The 16415-nt window shown below is 55.2% G+C and overlaps 5 protein-coding genes across 5 annotated transcripts; 4 read left to right on the forward strand and 1 right to left on the reverse strand.

The window, feature by feature from the left end:
* Positions 1 to 1338: 1338 nt before the first annotated feature.
* On the forward strand, positions 1339 to 3360 carry AYL99_00389 (hypothetical protein; the record flags this gene model as incomplete). The annotated part of the gene is made up of 1 exon (XM_018831905.1): positions 1339 to 3360. The coding sequence occupies one exon, from the start codon at positions 1339 to 1341 to the stop codon at positions 3358 to 3360; it is 2022 nt and encodes a 673-aa protein (XP_018697784.1).
* Positions 3361 to 6297: 2937 nt separating this feature from the next.
* On the reverse strand, positions 6298 to 7591 carry AYL99_00390 (hypothetical protein; the record flags this gene model as incomplete). The annotated part of the gene is made up of 2 exons (XM_018831906.1): positions 6298 to 7220; positions 7390 to 7591. 2 exons carry the CDS (start codon positions 7589 to 7591, stop codon positions 6298 to 6300), a joined length of 1125 nt encoding a protein of 374 aa, XP_018697785.1.
* Positions 7592 to 9342: 1751 nt separating this feature from the next.
* AYL99_00391 (hypothetical protein) lies at positions 9343 to 10809 on the forward strand (the record flags this gene model as incomplete). The annotated part of the gene is made up of 1 exon (XM_018831907.1): positions 9343 to 10809. The coding sequence occupies one exon, from the start codon at positions 9343 to 9345 to the stop codon at positions 10807 to 10809; it is 1467 nt and encodes a 488-aa protein (XP_018697786.1).
* A 555-nt stretch (positions 10810 to 11364) lies between these two features.
* On the forward strand, positions 11365 to 12394 carry AYL99_00392 (hypothetical protein; the record flags this gene model as incomplete). The annotated part of the gene is made up of 2 exons (XM_018831908.1): positions 11365 to 11422; positions 11469 to 12394. 2 exons carry the CDS (start codon positions 11365 to 11367, stop codon positions 12392 to 12394), a joined length of 984 nt encoding a protein of 327 aa, XP_018697787.1.
* Positions 12395 to 12940: 546 nt separating this feature from the next.
* AYL99_00393 (hypothetical protein) lies at positions 12941 to 16168 on the forward strand (the record flags this gene model as incomplete). The annotated part of the gene is made up of 4 exons (XM_018831909.1): positions 12941 to 13156; positions 13202 to 13389; positions 13437 to 15296; positions 15373 to 16168. The coding sequence occupies 4 exons, from the start codon at positions 12941 to 12943 to the stop codon at positions 16166 to 16168; spliced, it is 3060 nt and encodes a 1019-aa protein (XP_018697788.1).
* Positions 16169 to 16415: the final 247 nt, after the last annotated feature.

Below are 16415 nucleotides of genomic sequence, written 5' to 3' on the forward strand. Positions count from 1 at the left end.
GGTCCGGGCACGGCTGTACCTGACTTGGCCCAATGCCCTGCTGCATGCAAGTTCTTTTGGAACAGTTCCAGTTCCAGTTCCAGTTCCAAGAACAGGTTGTCCCTCCCTGGCCACCTGTTTTAAGGGATTAAGTCAACAGACTCCTGAGGGATTCCAGGGATGGGGCCCAATCAAATCCGTGCGTTCTTCCTTCGAGCGTTAGGCATTCCTGAATCGGGACATCTTCGGACAGGTTCGTCAGTCCACGGCTCACGAGTTGTATTCCTAGAGTTCCTGGCAAGTGGCCTGTCTGTCACCTCAGCCGGACGGACCTCCAGAACAGTTGGACTCGGCTAGCACGGGCCCAAGACCAACACAAAAAAAGAGAAAACCCACAAACCGTCCCAAGTTGGGAGGGGCGGGCGCAGCAGCAAGCTGAAGATAACCCAGCTTCTAGCCCCCGATGCTTAACGGCGCTAAGAGAACATGGTCCCCCTCTAGCCCGAGTGGAGGGTGGAGCCGCTGCTTCTGAATACGGCCTCCGTCACGTAACAGGGCACAAACCAAATCGCAGGGCCACTGGCATCTGGGGGTTGTGGGGACCCTGCGGCCGTGTGGCAGCTGGGGTTCAGCCACCGCGCATGGATCACACGGTCGCATCTGATTGATGTGGCCCTCCCAAACGATCTCCTCTTTCGTGCATAAGCCTGGCTGGATCCCTGCCGCCGCCAACTGACAGGCCACGGCCGGGTTGGGTGCTCCCTGTCCGCAATCTCAGCCAAATGAGCTCGCCTGATGGCGTCGTTGACGGGTGCCAGACCTCTGGACGACCGACACGGTGACAGCTACTGCAATGTCCGCTCGTGTATGCAATGCATGATGCACATTGATTCTCCGAGAGGCAGTCGCCGAAGCTGACATCTTACTCTAGCACTGATGCTGTCAACGCCCAATAGCGCCTGAGGCTGGAGGAAGTTTGTTGATAATTGGGGAGAGGCTGATCAGAATCCATCCGAGTGGATAGGGAGGATCCAGCTATCGTCAATCCGGTAAGCGTCCATGGCTGAAGAGGCACCAGGAGGCTCTTGCGCCCCCCAAAACACCCAAACTTTGGCGAGGCCGTATTTGTTCCAGGATGGCTGGCAGGCTGGTCCTTCCAATCTGCATCCACCTCGGGGAAATCAGCCATGGTGGTGGATTTTTTTGCTTGGTGGTGCTTGCGATGGCTTGTTCATTCATAAGACTTGATCTTTTTCCCTTGGGCTTCGCTTGTCCTCTTTGTCTCTACTAACCCCCTCGTCCTACACAGTTGTCCAGCCTCAGTCCGTCTTTCGTTTGCTCTCTTGTCTATACGTAATAATGGCGTTCGCACGCCTCCTCAAGGCTGTCGCCGCCCTCACACTCGTTTCTTCGATCCAAACAGTCGCCGCCGACGGCGGTTCCAGCAGCTCCATCTGCGCATCCTCGTCCAAATGCATTCCATTCACTATTGACCTGACTTGGGCTCCGACCGACCCCAGCAAAGGCATCTCCCGCAATGCCATCCTCACCAACGGCTCTCTCCCCGGTCCTCCATTGAAGATGAAGGTCGGGGACTGCGTCGACTTTGTCGTCCACAACAACATGCCCAATGCTACGGGCATCCATTTCCATGGTATTCGCCAAAACGGTACCCCCTGGGCAGACGGTGTGCCCGGTGTCAGCCAATACTCCATCCAGCCCGGAACAAGCTACATGTACCAATGGACTGCAGTCGAGTCTGGCAACTACTTCTACCATGCCCATTACAAGGGACAGATGATGGACGGTCTCTACGGGGCCATCATCATTGCTCCCGCGGATGATGCCGAGACGCCCTTCAGCCAAATCAGCAGCACGCAGTCCGATGTGGATGCCATGACCGCAGCTGCGCTGGCTGTCGAGCCTGTCTTTGTTACCGACTGGAACCGATACACCTTCAACGAGTTCTTCGAGGTCGAACAGACCGCCAACGTCGACTGGGCCTGCAGTGACTCCATCACGTTGAACGGTTTCGGCTCGCAGTACTGCCCGTCCATTGCCGACCTCACTGCTGATGCTGCCCCTCAGGAACCCCTGGTTCTCAACGGCACCTCTCTGACTGCCAAGGGCTGCGTTCCTCCCAACAATGCTGCGATCCAAGGTGGCCAGTACTTGGCTCTCCAGAACCTTGCCGCCCTGCCCGCTGATGCCTACGACACCTGCATTGGATACGGTGGCTCGAACTTCACCTACTCGGTCAACCCCTCCAACGGCTGGGCTGCCATGACCTTCATCAGCCCTGCTGGTGTGGCTTTGGTCAAAATCACCATTGACAGCCACAAGCTGTACGTGTATGAGATCAACGGTAACTACATTGTTCCTCAGGTCGTCGACCAATTCGGTCTCAGCAACGGTGACCGCGTCTCGTTCTTCGTCAAGCTGGACCAGACCCCGGGTGACTACACCATCCGCGTTGCCAACGAGGGTATTAACCAGGTCATCTCCGGCTTCGGTGTTTTGTCGTACCAGGGTGGTGGCAACACCCCCTCGGGAGTGTCCGTCATGAACTATGGCGGTCAGAATACCACTGCCATCGTGCCCCTGAACAACGCTCTTGCCGCACCTTTCCCCGCCAACACCCCGGCTCCCAGCGCTGATGTCAGTTTCATCCTGGACATCCAGAAGTCTCCTGTTCAGCCGACCGAGGCCTGGGCCTGGACTCTCTCTGGCACCGACTCCTACAACATGACCAGCGATGATGACACCCCGCCTCTTCTGTTCCAGAGCCCCTCCAGCATTCCCACCAGCGACCTGATCTTGGAAACCAAGGACAACCAATGGGTTGACTTGATCATCAAGGTGCAAGGCCCCGTGGCTGAGCCGCATCCTATCCACAAGCACGCCAACAAGTTCTACATGATTGGCGCCGGTGTGGGCGACTTCAACTTCACCAACGTGGCTGATGCCATCACTGCCGGCTACCCCTTCAACTTGGTCAACCCTCCTTACGTTGACGGCTTCACCAGCATTCCCGCTGAGGGCAACAACACCTGGATGGTCTTCCGCTACCAGGTCAACACTCCCGGTGCTTGGCTTCTCCACTGCCACGTCCAGTCTCACTTCTCGGGTGGTATGGCCGTCGCCATTCTCGATGCCATTGATGCATTCCCCACCGTCCCATCGGACGTTGGTAAGGTCTGCCCTGGCTCAGGCACCAGCACCTACCCTGGCAACAGCACCTCGGGCACCCAGGTGCAGAACGAGGGTGCCAGCACCACCAGCAATGTGTCTACATCATCCTTTACCGGTGCGGCATCGTCGGTGATGGTGTCGTCAGGCACCTTCGCACTTGGTCTTCTCGCGGTCGCTTTTGCTCTGTGATATGTTTTTGAAGCAAATATTCTTGTAATGAGTTTCCTTTTTTTCCTTGAGTTCTAGCATCTGTTTCATGGGGAATATAGTGCGCAATACAAAATGTCATTTGGAAAAGCAGAGTCCGCAGCACATAACGCGAGAGAGAGAATCAGTGGTCCTGGGAAAGCCGGCCTTGTTGACAGCATATGGAATGGCGTGAAAGAGATGCCCATTGCATCCAATCATCATGTGTGTACGCATCATTTTCTGATCGCTTAGTAGATTGGACAAATATACCCCCCGAACCTGTGGCCTTACAGTCTAATACAATACATCCATCGTTCGATCCATCCGCCTCTTTTTTTGCTTTTGGTACCTTTTGTTTGCTCGTGTGCCTCGTTTCGGCTACGAAAGTGATCGTCACCGTTCCAAAGCTTTTTTTTCGCACCAGTTGCTTGCCTCGCTAGCTCAACGACCAACGGGTGCGCCAACGGTTTCTGGGAGATTTAGTGCCAGGGGTAAGCACGTACTGGGTACTGCCTACATGAGCCCCTGAGATGAAGAGGACCTGGGCGGAGACGGGACCCAGTGCGGCCTGCACTATACTCGGATCAGTAGGATCTCTTCGCTTCTCTCTCCCTCATCTCCCTTGTGCTGCGTAGTCTCGCGTTACTTAATTAGTTTGTTTGTCCGCTCCGCTGACGAACGAGCGAGCGAGGGAGCGAAGGAGTCCGGCTCACGCCCTTGAATTAGACGCGAGGATGTGCGTCACGTTCGTCGTCAGCCGAGTAATCACCAAATATATGATGATTGCGTCTTCCTCTCCCGTGCCAATCGGGAGCCCTGCTGGCCCAGTCAGTCTCTCACCATGTCTCATGAGGATTGGATACATTGGGGGGGGGGGGGGTGGGAGAACAAGCTCACTGCGGATACCACCCGAGTCGATCAATCTTCCATATTCTTCTCTCGTCGCACCGTCTGGGAGTCAATCATGAACGGCATTGCGACCGAGCATTCTCTAGCTGGTACCCGTACCTGGCACTTGAAGCTACCGTACAGTACCAACCCTTGCTCCAGGACCCATACCGAGAACCTTGTGAGAACCACCAGAAGGAGGAGGAGTGAGTACGAGGTAATAATAATAATGATAACGAGTGAGTCAAGTGGACGCGAACCATCTGAGGCTCGTCGTCGTTACGAGAGTTAAGCGCCCTTCCCCCCTCCCCCCCGTCCCGCCCTGGGCAAGATTGCAGGACGTCCGCAGATTACCTACATGGGCCTCTCGTACTCGGCTTCTGCGGCACGAAAGCTGGGGAAGAAAAAGGGCACGGCCAAGCAGTTCGTCCAAAACACCAAACACCCGGGTTTCTCGCTATCCTGCCTCCGGAATACCTACAATACATTGCACATACATCCCTACCTCGCCTGGTCCACTCCCTGCCCACTCACTCGTGTTCGCACGCAATCTGCCGAGTACGAGAACGGTGCTCTCGGCAAATACACCATGGCTCTGATCTGGTGAGGTGCTGGAGCGCGGAACGTGGAGCATCTATCTCAACGACGGATCGAACCGGATTGTGTGGCGTGAAGATTGCATGCTGCATTTCCTTGGAAGAAAGAAATGGGAAGCCAAGGAAGGATTGTTCGCCTGGAGATTAACTACTGCTGCTACTGCTACTAATTACTGCTACTCTCCATATACTCTCGACGCTGTATCCCGAGTCCCGAGTCCGAAACTCAGTAGTGAGCAAAGTGCCATCAGGCACTACTAGGGTATGTCTGTGCATATTTGCATTTCCTTGCTGTTGACTCTCCACATCATTATTGTGATGGTTCTCGGAGTAGTTATCCGCCTCCTTCTCGTTCGAGTATGTGGACCTCTTGTGTGTTTACGTACATACAGAGAAACTCTGCGTACTGTACGTACTGTACGTACGAGGGTACCTGAATTGATGACATTGTTGTGCCATAGGCTATTGATAGCCGAGATATATTAAAAAAAGAGCGTGGATGGAGCACGAGGAAAACTGGAAAAAGAAAAGAAACTCAAGTCCCCTCGAAACACCCGCACGCACGCACGAGGAGGTAGGTTTTACGTGGTATACAACGGTTCCGCGTCAAAATTTCCGAACCATGACAGGAACATAAACAATCAACAACAACAACACAGCTGTTGTCCGCGACGACCACGTTCATTTTCGAACTTTCCCGGACCACGTTGTTCGTTTGATTACACACCTCGGAGATTGATTGGCTTCTCGGCCTTTGTGGGGAAAGTGCTTGATGGAGGCAGCGGTGGGAGGTGTCTTCTCCTCTTGTCCACTGACCCGATCTCCAGGCTCGCGGTACCGCAGCTGCGAACTCGAGTCTTGACGGCTACGAATGTGGAGTGTGGAAAGGCCCTGCCTCGGTTCTGAGGCCTCGGGGTGCAAGGGCATAGAGGGAAGGGAGGAGAGGTCTCTCATACACAGGCGTCTGGTGTGAACAGCTGTTTGTAAGAGGTAAAGAGAGTTCGGGTAGGCCGGAAATATCGACAGATAGGTAGAGGTGCGGCGTTGGTACGTATCGTTCAAAATATGTATGTGGCCTGGTTAGCGACGAAGAGCCCAAGGGCCGAAGAGACGAATACATTTGACACGGTTCAATCAAACCTGTCTGTCCATTGTGTGAAGCTGTGCTCGGTATTCGAGAGGGTTGTCTAAAGGATGTTGTGTCTTGCTTAATCTGATGCGATAGACCAGCTACCACGTCAACTCATGGCCCCCAGCCTCGTCTCTCTTCCAATCTATCATCTCCTAGCATCAACATTCTCACACTGTGCTTCCTTGCTATATCCGTTTCACGCACTTCCTGACACGAGGGTCCCTGACACTGGGAGACAAATACAAACGCCTCTCACCAACATTGCCCACGAGAGTGACAAATTCTGTCCTCGCGGCGTCCTATCCTCTCCCATCTCCGCCATCAGAAGTGAATGGTCACGCTCACCTCCCCACCACAGCCACCCCCATTACACGTGCCCTTGATGGTCAAGTCCCAATTGATCCTGCGCTTCTCGAAGCCGCCCGCGCCGTCACCAGCCAGCGGCCCCCGCGGGATCTTGTGCTTCGGATACCGTCCCGTGTCGTCCAGGTCCGGAAACTCAGGCGTCTGCGGCTTGGGGTCGCGTTTCTCCTCCTTCGTCGTCGCCGAGGAGGGCAACAACCCCCCAGTGAGGATGGGGGGGTCGCAGGACAAAGAAGAATCCGGCGGGCATGGATTGCTGCCGGTAGGCGTGCGAACGGGAATGCTGGGCTCTGCAGCGCTGCGCTTCCATGCGTCGCCGATCGGAGGTGGAGGGCAGTCAGGTCCGTGAGGGCAGGGGAAGGGATTGATGGGCGGAAGGGGCTCTGGGTCGCGTTTGCCCACCACGGCCGCCTCACAGACGACGCCTTGTGGGCAGGGGTTGATGATGGAAGCGTCGACAGGCCGTTCCCCCGTGGATGGGGCTTCGCGGGTCCCCAGCTCGAATACCGGAGGGCAGTTTGCCTCGCCGGGCTCGCACGCCGGCCAGGGCTTGATGGGCCGCTCGGGGGTGCGTTTGACCTTAACCAGATACCCTGGAAACGGAGGGTCGCTGGGGATCGTGGGCACAGGGGGCGGACGAAGGTTGAGGGCACGTTTGGCCTTGCCTTTGACCTTGGTCGGTTGGGAGTCCTCTCCCATCGTCTCGAACTCGCCGCCCGGCCCGAACGGGTTGAATGGCGGTGGTAACATGCCGCCGTGAGAACCGTCCCGCTTGGAATTGTCCGAAGCCGAAGCCGAAGCCGCAGGCGTAGCGGTGGCGGCAACGATGGTGGTCGGGCCCCCGGTCTGCGCATCAATAGTCTCGCAAAGGAACTGCGGATCTAATGAGAAGGAAAGCCCTATGTTAGCCCTGTCGTTGTTGCGCAGGAAGATCAGAGAGACACTCAGGCGGCATGTTGCACCATCCTGATATTCCCCATAGAGGCGACCGTGCCTCTGAAGAAAGAGGAACGGGGTGTTTCTCCTAAAGATGGGTGGTGCATGACTTACCACAAGTAGAGTCACAGCCTGTAATCGAAGCATCCCCCAGGGCTTCCAGCGTGCACAGGTTCCAGCACCCGCACTGGACTTCCAAGTGCAATGACACAGCGTCGGGAGCGTCGTCTGTCGCTGTCTGCGGCGAGGGGAGGGCCACAGCCACCGCGGCCGAGACTGCCAGCATGGCGAGGAAGGTGGACTTGATCGCAGGCATGTCGTTGAGGTCAAGAGGAGGCGCGAAAGGTATATGTATGTGCGGGAAGAATGAATGAATGAAGTGATGGATCGGGAGTCGAGTGAGTCTTTGGTGTTTCTTGTGAATTCCTGATTCTGTTTACCTTTTCGTTCGTTGCGTATGGTCCTCTTTCCTCGACGGCGTCTTCGTGGGTATTTATACCTCGAAGCAGATGTCCTCATAGCCAGTAGCAGCAACATCCCTCTCCTCCTTTTTCTTCCTGACTAAAACCTCAACCTCCATCTCTCTGTCTGAGTCTGCCTTGTCATAAATTAAATGTGCGTGAAGGGTGACTGACTGTGGTCTCTGCCAACCAGTAAACTGACAATGGGCAATAGTAGATGTATCTCTCTGGGGTGGGAAACGTCGCACTATCAACCTCACGGGTTTGATCTCCAGCCGGCAGCCCACGCCGGTGATGGAAGTCGCAGGACCGCCTGACTCTTCTCTTCAGAAGGGGGAGGCAGTTCAAGAAATCCAGCCATACAACAGCAACAGCTTCGTGGCACGCCAACTTCGAGACGGCAGAGGCTGAAACTCAACGGTGCAGAGCCCGTCATCGGCGTCGTCAGGAGAAAGAACCTACCTTCGACGAAAGAAAAAAAGTCCTCTGAAGGTCTCCCGCTTGTCCCGTATGCTTCAGGAGAGCGGACAGCTCAACACGAGATGGATAGCCTTGGCCATGGCGTTCTGGCCTATTGATTGGATAGGGGCCAGGCGAGAAGCTGTAATCGGCACAAGGCAACCACACAGTTTAACTTCAGCCTCGCTGGTTGAGGGAGAGCAACTGACAGGAACTTTTTGGCTCTTTAGGGGCAATATGATGGTGAAACCTTCCCGCCTCTAGCTTCTTGTCAGTCACTCACGCTATGTCCATTGATGATAGAAAACGCCCGAGACAGGGCTGGGGGCTGGTGGTTGATGTGGCGCGCTCACTGCCTCCTCCTGAGTCGAACACGATTCTGGAGTCCATGGGGCGATTTTATCGGGTTGGGTGTTCTCGTCTGCAGATACATCGAACCTTGCCGGTGGCATGGGATATCCTGGTCCTCTTCGTGACTGCTGGTGGTTGTGAGTGGCTCTAAGCCTGACACATCGATGTGTCGATGGAGAACCGCTCAGACTCCATCCGAAACTTGATTTTTGAGAGCGCCAAAGGGGCTGACAGCACAACGATCTGCTTGTAGAGAGGACAATATCTCTGAGGACGGCACTGGAAAAGGGGGTTTATTGCTTCATTCTCACATGGAAGCGTCGTTCAAGACGCTATTATGGGCGGCCGCGTCTCCGTCTCCGTCTCCGCATCCCCGCGTCGCCTTCCCCCTCGTCGATCCGGGGGCACATCGGTCGCCAGCTTCCCTACCCCTCTTCCGGCTCTGAATATAAAATGGAAAGGCTCACTGGTGAGATCCAAAGGACTGCCTGAGCAGATTCGGTCTCGACAACAGCCTCTGCCGTACGTGGACCCTATCTGACGAAACATGATGGACGCCCTACTGATTTGAGCCGGACTCGGATAAGGCTGCCTGTACGACAACTGAGAAAACGGGGCAGACGTGTGAGAAACTGTAGTCAGATTTCTGGCTTGCTGACAACACAGCATTAGATCGGCCATATGAGAGTCTGACGATAAAGGCCTGCACGAAGACGGCTTGAGACTCGAAAAAAGGGAGCAAGTATCAACTGTCCAAGTCAACTTACGACACCAGCACAGTGCTCTCCTCCTCACTATGTCACTTCCCAACGTCGAAGCATCTCTCCCCAAGCACTGGGGCTTGTTCTATGGCGGCTCATGGCACGAGCCGCAGGATGGCGATCACCGGGAGATATTCAGTCCCGGTGACGGGAAAGTCATCAGGAAAGTCGCCTTCGCTGGTGAGAAAGACACCACTGCGGCCATAGAGGCGGCACACGCAGCATTTCCCGCCTGGAGAGCAGTGCCGTCGTTGGAACGAGGCAAGAAGCTCAGGAAGGTGGCCGACATCCTGCGTGCACACGCAGATGAGCTGGCCCTCCTCGATGCTTTCAACACTGGCAATCCAGTGGTGATGATGCGAGGTGACGCACTTTCAGCAGCCGACACGGTGGATATGTTCGCAGGTCTCATCCCAGCCGTCCAAGGCGAGACCACTCATCTCGACGATTCAACCTTCAACTACACCATCCGTGAGCCATTGGGGGTGGTCACACGCATTGTGGCTTCCAACCATCCACTGATGTTTGCTGCCAATCGCCTCGCGGCGCCTCTTGCCATGGGAAATACAGTGGTGATTAAGGCCCCAGAGCAAGCACCTCTCTCGGCGCTCCGTCTGGCTGAACTCCTGGAGGGTGTCTTCCCCCCCGGCGTCCTGAATATCTTAGCTGGCGGCCTCGACTGCGGAAAGACTCTCTCAACACACCGGCTTGTCAGTAAGGTCACGCTTATCGGTAGTGTCCCTACGGGTAAAGCGATCCAGAAAGCAGCAGCAGACACGTTGAAACTAACGTCGTTTGAACTCGGCGGGAAGAATGCCCTGATCGCATATCCCGACGCAGATCATGACCGCTTAGTAGACGCTATCATCGCAGGAATGAATTTCGGCTGGTGCGGCCAATCTTGTGGCTCGACCTCAAGGGTTTTCCTGCACGAATCACTCCATGACAAGATTCTGGACCAAGTCCGTGACAAAATTGCCACCAAGTTCCGCCCGGGAAACCCTATCGACCCAAAGACAACAATGGGGGCACTAGTGAGCCAGGCCGCACAGGATCGTGTGTTAAGATACGTCGATATCGGCAAGAAGGATGGTGCCCGTCTTGTACTTGGTGGTAAAGTCCCTGACAGCACCGACACGCAAGGCGGCTACTTTGTCGAACCCACCATATTTGCAGAAGTCACTCAGAGCATGCGCATCGCCAACGAAGAGGTGTTCGGGCCTATCGTATCGATTCTGAAGTGGACCGACGAGGAGCAGCTGTTCAAAGACGTCAATGCTGTCGACTATGGTCTGACAGGTGCGGTGTTCACGTCTGATATCAAGACTATGCAGACCGCGGTACGTCGTATCGAGGCCGGAACTGTCTGGGTAAACACAGTCGGGACACATTTTTTCAGCATGCCATTCGGTGGATACAAGCAATCTGGAATTGGACGGGACGATTGCTTTGAGGAGTTGCGTGACATGACACAGTGCAAGGCTGTCCACGTCAAATTATAGACCGACAGCTGTTGGTCGAAAGGATTCGGGCAAGACTGATAAGTGCCACGGAGATGTATGTGTTTGGCGACAGCGACAAGGTCATGAATTTGGAAGCTTTGTTCGAGGCCACCCTGAAGAGTCACCTCAGGATCGTCGTAGAGCTTCTAGGGCTGTAGAGAGCCTATCCACACAATGGGTGCCCTACCAAGCAGCAGTTTTAGGGTTTTATATCAAAGATCGATCGAAATTCGATCCTGTTCGACGTGACATGACTGAGGGATGCGATACATCAGATCGTGCAGATAGCTGTGGTGTATCTTCGAGCAGCGAGATTATCGGCCCCAAATCAGTAAGCGTGGTATGAGAAGGTTATTCTGGCGAGATGTCCCCTTGGGCTCCTGAGGTGTTGTGGCTGTCACACAACAAGCTGGCATCGTGGTATCACAAACCAAGCCATTGCCACCTCAAGAAGCAGACTAGGCTCCAATTCCCACCGGGGCCCAGACTTGTCGGGGAGCAAAAGTCCAATATGCTGCACCAAATCTGCGTATTGCAGGGGAACTGCAAGGCACCATGAACATGGCACCTCAACCAGACGAGACTGGGTTGGATGCTGCTGGCGTGGAGCAGAGTATGAGAGCCACTGTCACTGGAACCTTCAAATGCTAAGTTTGCAGACAGCACTTTCAAGGCTCGGATGGAGCAGTTCAAATATTCCCCGCTGAAAAAAGCAGATGCAACACGACGCTCCCCAAGACTTGCGAGTCCACGTGCACTTGTTCTCTCCAAGGCGCAGAGTGCTTCTCCGTCGCCGAGAAAACGGTCTCGGACGCTGCGACATGACCAGACTGAGGCAGACGACAAGAGTACCGTGGAAGAGGAGGAAGATGGTCGGAGATCCGACCCCTCGACGCCTGATGCACTATCCACAGCACCCAGGCTGAAAAAGCGAAGGAGCACGACCAAAGAGCGAGCATCCAACGATCCATACAATCCCATCAACAACCTGGTGGACAGTCTACGGCCTGGCCTGACTCTGGTATGCATCGGCCTCAACCCGGGGCTCATGACAGCCGCAACCGGCCATGCATACGCCCATCCCTCCAATCGGTTCTGGCACCTCCTTCATACGTCTGGCATTACCCCCAAGAAGCACCTCCCATCCGAGACGAGGGATTTGATGGACCTTTACCAGATTGGCAATACGAATATATGCGTTCGGCCTACCAGGAGTGGGGATGGTTTGAGTAAACAAGAGATGGAGGAGGGTGCTGTCACCCTCGATAAAAAGATTGCATTCTACAAACCCGAGGCCGTGGTCATAGTCGGAAAAGGCATTTGGGAAGCCATCTGGATGGCTAAGAAAGGGCAGAAGAAGTTCAATGATCCAAGTTTCCACTGGGGATGGCAAGACGAGGAGTTGCAATTGGGGAGGATCTGGGAAGATGGACACCTGGCGTGGCCTGGGGCAAGGACATTCGTGGCCACCTCTACCAGTGGGCTAGCGGCTACACTGACCCCAGCAGAGAAACTGGCCATCTGGAAGCCGTTAGGCGACTGGATGACGGCTAAGCGAAAGGAATCATTGAAGAACGAAGGATGAAGAATAGCTCAGCCTCGCACCAATGCCAAGACCGGGAGGTATAAAAATCCCCTTTACCGCCAGACACGAGCTTCATTCCAGTGCTCCATGTGAATTGCTTTGCATCTCCTCCGCCACGACATCACACCATAACAGCTACCAGATTTCCATCACCCTATTCAGGGATGCCATACCGAATGCTCACCGCCCCAGGAACAAGCATCGCCAAGCCGCGTCGGTGGTGAGATTGCTCCTGTGATTGGTTCTTCGGTGGGTGGTGAAACCTGGCAGAATCAACCTCATCTGACTGACTGCAAACTCTCACTTTCCCGTCATCTCCATTGCCATTGACTCGTGCTCGGTGACATCAAATTCACCTTCGCATGCTGTGCATCAAATCCTGTCTGCTACTGCAAGGTGCTTCTCAAAGACTTCTAACCTACTAGAACTACCGCCCTTTTCCAGCTGTCTCTCGAACTAACAACGGGCGAGACGTGAGGCTTAGACCCGAGTGTTGCAGGATCAGAAACAGAAACAACATCCTCAATCCCATAGCTGCAGCCCAGCATGGCGCCATCTTCGTCGCAGCTCTTCCTTCTCTGTGCGGTTGGCATCCTTTTGCTGGCAAGACCTGCTCATGCTTTTGGTGCGGGCAACATTGGATCCACTTCGAAAATCGAGGGGCAGAACTGGCGTCATGGTGATCTCGAAGACACCTTGTTGACTATCGTGGCCTCCCGCGCCATGGGCGGCAAGAAGTTCAGCAAGCTTGACGTCAAGAGAGTGAGTGGCTCTTCACAGCAGTAGGCGTATTCTAATCGCCGACAGGTTTATTTCGGTAATTGGCTGCGTGACTACAGTCAGGCGGTCGATGTCGGCACGGTCAAATATGTCAGCGCAGAGGCCATCCGCATCCTGCTTTGGGTGCTTGGGTTCATGTCTTTCGGATATGGCTCGGGAGAGTTCGAAGTCACCAGTCAGAGACTTGGGTGCTACCGACCCGAGGAACATATCGAGTAAGCTGAACGAGCCTCCTCCCAAGGCAATAACTAATCTGTCTCAGCAACCCGAAGGACTATGCAGACAACCAAGACGCCAGGCAGTATGACCGTCGCCTTCGCGGCCCTGTCGATGAACGTCGAGAGCTCTCGATCAATCCGCAGACCGGGTTGAAGAACTATATTGCTACCGAAGGCATGGGAATCGACACTTCTGCTGGTCTGGTAAGAAAACTCTTTGGTAAGAGCATCGAGCTCGGTCGACAATATGCACGGAGTAAGAACAAGAAAGACCTGTACGAAGCACTCCGACTCCTTGGTACCGGATCCCACTGCCTGGAAGATTATGCGGCGCACTCCAACTACGTTGAACTTGCTCTCATCGAGATGGGTGAACGCGACGTCTTCCCTCATGTCGGCCGCCGCACTGCTATCCAACTCCGCGAGGCACGTCACCCCGTCTACCCCATTGTCACGGGCACATTCGGCGGCGTCGACTTCCTCCATTCTGTCTGCGGTGAATTTGACGACAAGACCACGCAGTCTGAGATCCAAGAACTTGACGACACCTTGCAACAGTACCAGAATGGCAGTCAGGACAATAGCTTCCTGCAAGATCTCCTCAATAAACTGCCCTCCGGCGTGTTCGGCGGAAAGGATCAAGTCGGGAAGGCCAATGAGTTGCAACAAAATGCCCTGAGCCACCAAATGCAAAACGCCAACATTTCCCCTCGTCAGCCAGAGCAATGGGCGCGTTACCTTGACGACGTGCAGAAGCAAATCTTACCCATCATCCAATGGCACGACGAAATCATGCAGTCCATCACCGAAACCATTGAAAAGATCCCGATCCTGCCTGATCTGATTGACCAGATTCAGGAGCAGATCAACAAGTTCGTCTTCAGTTTGCTGGCCCCCTTTGTGGTGCCCGTCATCAACCAAGTCAAGAATGAACTCAACACGGGCTCCAATGAGATCATCCAATCCAGCCTTGCTCAGCAGCACATTGTCTTCAACGACGACCATTCCTCAGACCCCACGCACTCGATGCTGTCCAAAGACCACTTCTCCAACATCCTCAACGAACCCGCCGGCAAAGTGGCCCACCAAACAGTGAAATGGGTGGTTCCGCAGATCGTGGCGTGCTGGGACGACGAGCGCATCGACGTCGAGCGGACCCTGAATCGCATCATCCACGGTGTTCTTCACCACCCTGCATTGCGTGACTACGGACAAGATGGTGCCAGCGACGGGCGTCGTCTCATGTTTGGTGTCGTGGAGGAATGGTGGCGCGGGAAATCTGCCTCTGAAAAGGACGGTCTACGCGAACAGCTCAGCCGTCGTGGCGTCGAGACGGGCAGAAACCACAAGCCTGGCGTCCAGGACCACGGACATGGAAACAATCGGCCTCTCGGCATGGCGAATCTCAACTTCAACACCAACCAGTCGTCCGGTATCGCAGGCGGTGCTCTTGGGGCCATCGGCTCTGTCTTGGGTGGAGATCAGGGTGGTGGGAGACCACCGAACGTCTCTCGGCCTAGTGACCAGCTCGGCCAAATGGCCGGCGCAGCAGTCGGCGGCGGCATCCTGGGCTCTCTGGTCGGTGGCATCACGAGCCAGATCGGTGGGCAGGTCGGCGGCGATATTCTCGGTGGCGGATTCAACCAGGGTCAAGAGACGTACAAACGCGACTCCTACAACCGCCAAGACGGCTCTCGTACCGAGACGGTGACGCAATTCGGTCAGTCGTCTTCGGGAGATAGATACGGCCAAGCGCAGTACTCGAGGACCACCGAGCCAAGCGGCGAGAGGCGGTATGAAGAATACAACCGTTTTGAGCAGCGCGAGACCATCGGTGGAGGGTGGCAGAGCGAGGTGCATCATCAAGAGCGAACTTCCGAGGGGGGATATCAAGAGGAGACGAGGTATGTCAAAACGCACAGCTTTCGCAAAGGCAGATGCAAACATAGCACGGGGAACGAGGCTAACATGTTATCTTAGACGCTACGGCGACAATGACAACGACAGTCCCTATGGTGAACGTCGTGAAGAGCATCATGGTCGACAACACCACGGACGGGGACACGGACATCATGAGGAAGAAGGCGAGCACAGTCGTTACGAACAGCGCCGTGACCGCGAGGAGGAACCGTATTCCGCGAACAGCTACGGCAGCAGCGGCGGCCGACGCCAGCAGTACGAGACCGAAAGCTCCGAGGGCTATGGGCGGCGCCAGGAGCATGAATACGGTCGACGAAATGACGACGACAACGAGTATGGCTCTGGCTACGGCCGTCACGAGCAGCAGCAGCAGCATCGCCGCGACGACTACTCCTCCAGTGGGGCCGGGTACGGCGGCGGCCGGCGGGAAGAAGAATCGGCGCCGTACAGTGGCTCCAGCGGATACGGCCGAGGGGGGGAAGAACCACGGTACGAGTCCGGTGGCTTCGGAGGCGGGCGTCGTCAGGAAGAGGAGTCCAGCTACGAAGGTGGCGGATACAGCCGTCGTCACCCGGAACAAGAAGAGCCCTCTTACGACGACATGCCCGGCGGTTTCGGCGGTGCCCGACAAGACGAGGACTCTTCCTTCGGCGGCGGGCGTGGCGACGAGTACGGTGGCCGTGACGAAGGCGGATATGGAGGAGGTGGTGGAGGCTTCGGGAGACGAGAAGACTATGGCGAGAGTGAAGGTTACGGCGACGGCGACGGTGAGGGCCGGCGTCGGTATGGCGACGGAGGCGAGAACGAAGACTACGGCGGCGGGTACGGCGGTGGGTACGGGAGCTCACGATACTGAGTACGCAGACTTACTACTCTACTCGTCTTCCTTGCTGGTCGATTTGCCACACATGGAATTGATTGATTGATTGATTGATTGATTGATATCAGAGGCAAAAGCCAAAATCATGATAGAAGGAATGAAAGAAAGAAAAGGGCCAGACAGAGCTAGAAGCGAATTAAATGAAACGAATCAAGTCGTAGAAGGCGAAGTTACCAGGTGGGGTTAGGATGGTTTGTATTTTACATACAAACTCAAAAGCACA

Source organism: Fonsecaea erecta, assembly GCF_001651985.1.
Source record: "Fonsecaea erecta strain CBS 125763 chromosome Unknown Scaff1, whole genome shotgun sequence".
NCBI classification, from domain to species: Eukaryota; Fungi; Ascomycota; class Eurotiomycetes; order Chaetothyriales; family Herpotrichiellaceae; genus Fonsecaea; species Fonsecaea erecta.